Here is a 7,910-nt window from a genome sequence, read left to right as displayed (position 1 = left end):
CGCCCTTTCTGAAGTCCGCTGTCTTTAGCCAAACTTCATCCGTTTAGAATAGAACTTTAATGGCACAAATCAGGTCATTCCAGATATCAACTATCCCCCGTATTGCGCACGTTGAGAAGGCTGTCTTTAGCCACACTTTGGTAGCCACAACACAACTTTATTGGCACAAATCAGGCCAATTCAGATATCAACAATCTTTAGTATTGCGCCCGCTTTCGCCCACTTTCGTTTGCCAAACTTTTGTAGCTAAAGATACAAATTTCGTGGCACAAATCAGGTTATTCCAAAATCTTGCTTTTGTCAGGTCCTCTGCCAATTCCTCTGTAACATTTACCAATAGCATTCATATCCCTTAAAATTCCATTTAAAATCACTGCATGTTTTTTTTAATAAAATTAAGAATATTTTTAAAAGACAACATCAAAAAATATTTTAATTTATTTTGACATTGAGCTCATACAATTACAAAAACAAAATACATGTTGTTTTTGTATTGTTGTAGTGATGCATATACCTGTTTAGTGTACCCTGAAAAAAAAACGTTACTTATGCGTGTCTAGTAGTCCATTTTAAATTGTTTTTCTTTCTGGGGAACTATTATATGTAATATTATTTTGCCGAAATTGCATTTTTATTACTGAATAAATAAATAAATTATCTTTATTTTTACATTATTCATCATTTTCTTAATGCCAAATCTTTTAGAAACGGATTTTCTGCAAGATGTTTTATATGGAGGCCAAACAGCCAAAAAAAGTCGAAAAGTCGGAAAAAACTCCAAAAAAAGTCAAAAAATAGTTGCAAAAAGTCGAAAAGTCGACTATTATAGTCGAAAGTATAAAAGTCGACTTTTAATTAAATGAAAAAAGTCGCAAAAGTCGAAAAATCGACTTTTCACAAAATGCAAAGGTCGAAAAGTCGACTTTTAACTAAATAAAAACAGTCGAAATGTCAAAAAAAGTCGAAAATAGTCAAAAGTCGAAAAATCGGAAAAAGTCAAAAAGTCGGAAAAAATCGAAAATAGTCAAAAAAAAGTCGATAAGTCGGAAAAGTCAAAAATTGGTAAAAAGCCGGAAATAGTTAAAAATAGTCAAAAAAGACAAAAATAGTCAAACAGTCAAAAGTAGTTAAAAATCGAAAAAAGTCGGACAAGACCAAGTCGAAAAGTTGGAAAAAGACAAAAATAGTCGAAAAGTCGAAAAAAGTCAAAAATAGTCGAAAATGGTCTAAAAAATTCGAAAAAGTTGAAAATAGTTGAAAAAAGTTGAAGTTGAAAGGCTATTTACAAAATACTAAAAGTCGACTTTTAACTAATTAAAAAAATGTCGAAAAATCGACGCACATAAAGAAAACAACCCGACGAAAAAAAAACAAACCGTAACAGCTGTTTTATCAAAATAACCATTTTTTTGGTGTGGTGAGTTATTTTTGTTTACAAAAATGTGTGTCTGCACGTGGAAAAGACGCAAAGACTCGTTTTCATTTTTTACATTTTCAATATGTGTTTATGCACGTGGAAAAAATTCAAAAAAAAAAAAAAATTGATTTTTATGATTTACATTAAAAAAAATATTTTTAATCAATTAAAATTTGTATATAAATGTGGAAAGGAACAAATCTGATAAAATATAAATATATTTGGGATTATATCGTTACAGAATGCCTTTTAATAAAGAACGTTCAAAAAATGATATCGGAAGATCTTGTGCACGATAAAAACCTATATAGAACTTTAAGTTGGAAGTCTAGAAATCGGATGGCATAAATTTTTTTCCGGATTTCATCGTTCTAGGGTGTGTACTACAACAAACTTTTTTTACAAAAAATGTTATTATGGCCGTATATATAAAATGATATGTAACTGCTATCGGACGATCTTGTGCACGGTAAAAACCTATATAGAACTTTAAGTTGGAAGTGGATCAAAAATATTTTTTTTTAATGTAAATCATAAAAATCAATTTTTTTTGAATTTTATCCACGTGCATAAACACATGAAAATGTAAATAATGAAAACGAGTTTTTGCGTCTTTTCCACGTGCACGGTTTGTTTTATTTTTCGTCGGGTTGTTTTCTTTATGTGCGTAAAATCGACTTTATTATAAAATGCAAAAAGCTGAAAAGTCTACTTTTAACTAAATGCAAAAGGTCGACTTTTATATAAATGCAAAAAATCGAGTTTTCGTTTCAACTAAAAAACCCTACTGATTACCAAACCAAAAAAAAAACTAAAATTTTAGTAAAAACAGTTTATTTTTTAGTTCATAATGTGGAATAATGAAAATAAAAGAATTTAAATTTCAAAGAAATTAATCCTCGTCCACACTAGGAAACTTTTGTTGAGAAAATTTTCTTAATTCTCTTTTGAAGTTTTCTTAATGTCCACACATATAAACTTGTGTTTTTTTTTTTATTTTATTTGTTGTTGTACGAATGAAAAGAATAACAAAACAAGTTTTCGAGAACGGGAAATTCCTTACCGCGAGAGAAATGAGTGATATTCTTTCTTTTTCTTTCTCACGCAAAATCAAATTTTTCCTAGTGTGTACCGTCAGTTTATTTCTCATGTTTAATTATTTTAATATTTATCTTTTGACATTGTTATGAATATTTGTTTTGAGAGTTTTTTTCATAGAGATCTGCAAAGATCTGTTCACAATCACTGTTACTACATTTTAGTAGGTAAAATATACAACTTGATTGTGATTTGAACAAATATATTTTTTCTAAAATCGCACTTTCTGATCTCTCGAATTCCGTTTATATAGTATAAAATTGTAGAAAAATTAAAAACTAAACGTAGTTGCAAACTTAGCGGGCTTACAGTCGATTTTAAGCCGCCTCTGACATATTTGGTGTTAGTCTCGGCCGTCGTTAATATTTGTCGGCGGAGGGCTCTGGAACAATCACAAAGTAAAACATAATTATACTTAATATTACAATGAACCCGATTACTTCCTCAAAAGAATCTCTGTCGCAGGCACTACAATGCAAAATTATACCAAATCAAGAATACCTACTACAAGGATCAATAATAGAATCTGCTGTTGATCATTTATTGCACAGGTTTATATATATAATTATTGATGCATGCAGGTATTTATAGTGTGATTTTCAGGCTTCGTGGTCTTTGTGACAATGTTGAAACGGCTCCAGAAACCTTTCATGATTTGGAAGTTTGTATGAGCATGAGGCAGCCAAATCAACAATTAAGTGTGAGAGTTCGTCGAGCACTTGATAGAGATGTGCCATATCAACTGAGATATATAGGACAACCTGAATTAGATCGATCTAGGCCAACTCTTGTACGATCAAGTATTGATGTAGGATGTACTGCAACTGTTCTTGAATTTTTAACCGAATTAGGCTGCCGTCTAGACTTCGAATATGTTAGTCAAGGATATATGTTTCGAAAAGGACGAATGAAGATAACCGTAGCAAAAGTATTTAAAATAATGCACGGAAAGCAGAATGATGGTGAACCAGTTTGTCACAGCTTTCTGGTAGAACTATCGGTTTTAGCACCAAATGGACAAGATGCAATAGGAGATGAAATGAGGATTTTTGCAGAGCAATTAAAGCCTTTAGTACAACTTGAGAAGATTGATTACAAAAGACTGGGAACATTGCCTTAATTTAATTGTTCTAAGATATACAGTGGATGATTAGATTTGTAAAACATGTTTGGTTTAAAAAAGTAAAAACTATGTTACGGCATTTTTAGTTATGAAAGTGAGGTGCATCATTTTCTCTTAGATACAATAAAGCCGTTAGTACAACTTGAAAAGATTGATTACAAAAGACTGGGGACATTGCCCTAATTTTATAATTCTAAGATATACAGTGGAAGTCATTAGATTTGTAAAACATGTTTGGTTTAAAAAAGTAAGACATATGTTACCGCATTTTTAGTAATGAATGTGAGGTGCATTATTTTCTCCTAGCTACAATAACATAATTTAAGGTCAACTTTCCCAATAAAGAGTTACTGCCTGTTCCTCTAAATGCGAACGTACATTCCATCTCATTCTATATTAAAATAACAATTTTTCGAATTTATTTGTTGTTTTCTATATAAAACTAGAAAATACTTGTTCGTTCGCACTTAGAGGAACACGAACTTAACTCGGACAAGTAGTCAATGCATCCGAAGCAGACAATGATTTCCACTAACGTCAAACGATCTGTTTGGCTCTAATACGCCTTTTGCCAAGGATGTATTATTTGTAAACGAGGTTGAAGATAATCGTCACTTTAGTGTCCCCTTTGTAGGAAAGAAAGTGTAAACCTTAAAAACAAACTGTATATTTATGTCAGTCTCTTCGTTATTGAGCTGCTCACGCTTATGTTAACAATCTCTAGAAAGAAGAGAGGAGAATATTTTTAAATATCTTTATAAGCAAAGTCCCTGCCAACAATTTCTATCCAAATTGTAACCATAACGTTGCAGCTTAAAGTTTAAAACAATCTAATCTAATTTGATATAATCTGAGTGAATGAAATGTGCCCCGCTCGGAAGAAACCGTTCCGCATGTTTCATAACATTAAGGTGGTAAATATAAATCAAAGAAATAAAACAAATTTAAAGGGACAAATAAAAGAAATTAAATAAAACAGATAAATCAAATAAAAACTAATAAATAAATAAAATCCGCTCCTCTATGAGCCATTAGGCGACAACCCGAGTCATACTCGGCCTAAGATTGTCAACCCAGCGACAGCTGTATCAACCGAAAGTTTTTTTCCCAGAAAGAACTATCGGTCACAGTCGATCTGTTATATAAACAACGTATAAAGTCAAAAAAACGTTATCTTCATGATCAGAATCGCAAAAATTTATGTTTTACATTTTTTCCTTATAAGTAGCAAACCGTTTAAAATTTAAGAAAACTAAAAAACTAGCTAAAAATCATGACAATTTTGGCACCAATTTCGATAAAAAGCAAAAACAAAATGCCTCTCAAACCCACGACCAAAACTATTCTACAATTTTTTTAAATTATTTTTAAAATGGGTCTCGGATTTTTCGAGACCCATTTCAAAAGTATCGAAAATGTTTTATTTTTTCCAAAATTAAACTGAGGTCAGGATTTTCAATCAAATTCAGGAAACTTTTCACTTTTTCAACTTACCTATCATTCCTAAGAAGTTCATATGTTCTAGAAAGTTGTTTATTGAGATCTTAGGTACATTTTTGTAGTTAACTGTTTTCTTAAATTTTCTTTATGAATATATAACAATTTTATAGTTTTCTAAAAGGTACCTTTACCTTTTTAAAAAAACTTGTCCTATTTTTTGAAAATGTTGCCACTGTGTCCTTCCGAATATGACCTATTTTTATACCCTTGGTACTTTTTCGTTCTTCAAAAGGTACAAAAGGCTTTAAACACATCATGGTGAAGGGTATATAAGATTCGGCACAGCCGAATATAGAACTCTTACTTGTTTTTTTATATAATTTCTTTATTTATTTGCAATCTATCTATTGCAGATAATAAGCAAATTTGGTAATGTAAAAATAACAGGAGTTAGACAGTTCCAACGAACTACACAACTTTATACAATAAAAATAGTTAACATTAATTTACGTATGTACAAGATATTCAGATTAGCATCTAAATGGTAAATCTACTATGTGTGCTCGTTTCAGTCTTCGGATTTCAATGCAAAAATTAAATTAAATCTAATATGTGTGCTCTTTTCAGTCTTCGGATTTCAATGATGTCATCTAAGAGTGCAACAGCAAGAGGATTTGTATGGTAACTTAATCTTTGAAGGTAGCTTTGAGCGCATATTTAAATTTCTACGTTTACATTTGTTTGATATAAACCACGTCGCAGAAGTAATTAGTCTAAGTGTTTTGGACTGGTATCTTTCCAGAATATTGATGTTCGATTTACTTGCTGTTCCCCATAACATAATTCCGTAGATCCAGACTGGTTTTAAGATAGCTTTATAGATTCTTAGTTTGTTATTTAAGTTTAATTGTGATTTAGGTCCCAGTAACCAATACAATTTCCGAATTTTTAACTTTAAATTAGTATGTGTACATTTAATATGTTGTTTCCATGTTAATTTTCTATCTAAGGTCATTCCCAAATATTTTACTGTATTTTCTTGTGGTATTTGTTCTCCATATATATTTACACGTGGACAGTCTCCTCTTCTAAGTGCAAATGTTATGTGTTTGGATTTCTCAGAATTAACTTTAATATTCCACCTAGTTAACCACTTTTCGAGATGGTTGATATAATTTTGGATAAGTAGCGAAGCTTCTGTTGAAGATTGGCTTGTTGCAGCTATTGCTGTGTCGTCTGCATCTGTTGCTACCACCACGTCATTTGTAATCGGAATATCTGCAGTAAAAATTGTATATAATACTGGGCCTAGTACGCTGCCCTGTGGTATACCTGCTTCGATTTCTTTTATACTTGACTTTTCATCTTTACATTTAACGTAAAAATGTCTTTGAGAGAGATAACTTTTAAAAAATAGACAGAATGGTGCCGGTAGAGCTTTCTTTATTTTAAAAAGTAAGCCATCGTGCCATTCTTTATCGAATGCTTGTTGTATATCAAGAAAAATCGCAGAAAAATATCGTTTGTTTTCAAAGGCCTCGATGATTACATTCACGATTCAATTACATTGTTCAGGGGTTTCGTGTTTATGTCGGAACCCAAATTGATGTTTTGGGATTATATTTTTTATATTTTTCAGAAATATTTTAGAAAATATTGTAAGTAAACTTATGGGTCTGTACGATGATAGCATATTTTCAGGTTTATTGGGCTTTGAAATTATAATTATTTCAGCGCATTACCATTGTGATGGGAAATGGTCCAATCTCAAAATGGAATTGAATATTAATGTTAAAAATATTATACTTTTTCGAGTGAATTTATTTACAACGTTTGCAGTAATCAGGTCGTGTCCAGGTGATTTGTTTTTATTTAGCTTTTGTATTTCCGACTTTACTTCATTTGGAGTGAAGTGTTCTATGGGCAGATCCATTTGACATGGAACATCTAAAAATTCACTTATTTCGTTGCGTTCTTCCATACTATTAATCTTATAAGGTTTAAAAATATTTGATAGATATAGAGCAAATGCTTCTGATGTGCTTTTATCTGTTTTGCACCAACTGTCATCTGTGTTCTTGATCATTGTTTTACGTTTTGTTGGCCTCTTTAAGAACTTAGTAGATTTCCACAGAAGATGTTCGTCATATTTTGAGTTGTTGATTTTGTCGATTAATTCTGCAGTAGCATTGTTTTTTTGTTCATATAGTAATTTTTTCAGGTCTTTACATGCTTTGTTAAACAGTCTCTTGTCCAAGGGATTTCTACTTATTTTCCAAATTCTACGTAGTCTTCTTTTTTCTCTTATAGACTGTCTTATTTCTGTTGATACTTGCATATGATTCGTTCAAACTCTAGGTTTGGTATGTGTTGCAAAATTAGCAGCTTCATGGACTAGATTCGTAAAATGTTCTACTGCATCATCTATTTCTCTATCGGTTTTTAATCGCGTATTTAAAGTAATGTTCTGATCAAGCCAGCGTTGGAATGATTGAATGTTAGTTTGTGATGTTAATATGTTGTTATCAAACGACCTTAAATTAACATTTGTATTACAATTGATAAGTAAAGGAGAATGATCGGAGCTTAGATCATCAAGATCTTTTATTTCTAATTGATTGCTTGGTATCCCTGAATAGACAGCAAAATCCAACAAGTCCGGAAGTTTTCGTGGGTCTTATGGCCAATAAGTAGGGGATCCAGAGGACATTACTCAATAGTTATTATTTCTTAAACATTTATAAAAATTCTTTTCCTTTTGGATTTGAAAGTCGTGATCCCCACCATGGATGCTTGCGTGTGCACGATTATCTGGATGGTTTGTGTGAACTA

At 31.4% G+C, this 7,910-nt stretch overlaps 1 protein-coding gene across 1 annotated transcript; it reads left to right on the top strand.

The window, feature by feature from the left end:
- The first annotated feature begins 2,867 nt into the window (after window positions 1–2,867).
- Window positions 2,868–3,787, top strand: LOC124419780 (mediator of RNA polymerase II transcription subunit 18-like). Its single transcript, XM_046950399.1, has 2 exons — window positions 2,868–3,066; window positions 3,119–3,787. Exons 1-2 carry the CDS (start codon window positions 2,942–2,944, stop codon window positions 3,633–3,635), a joined length of 642 nt encoding a protein of 213 aa, XP_046806355.1. The 5' UTR covers window positions 2,868–2,941; the 3' UTR covers window positions 3,636–3,787.
- Window positions 3,788–7,910: the final 4,123 nt, after the last annotated feature.

This window comes from Lucilia cuprina, chromosome 4 (assembly GCF_022045245.1).
Source record: "Lucilia cuprina isolate Lc7/37 chromosome 4, ASM2204524v1, whole genome shotgun sequence".
Classification (NCBI taxonomy): domain Eukaryota; kingdom Metazoa; phylum Arthropoda; class Insecta; order Diptera; family Calliphoridae; genus Lucilia; species Lucilia cuprina.
The sequence above is the reverse complement of the archived record's forward strand: the minus strand, read 5'-3'. Positions and strand labels throughout refer to the sequence as shown.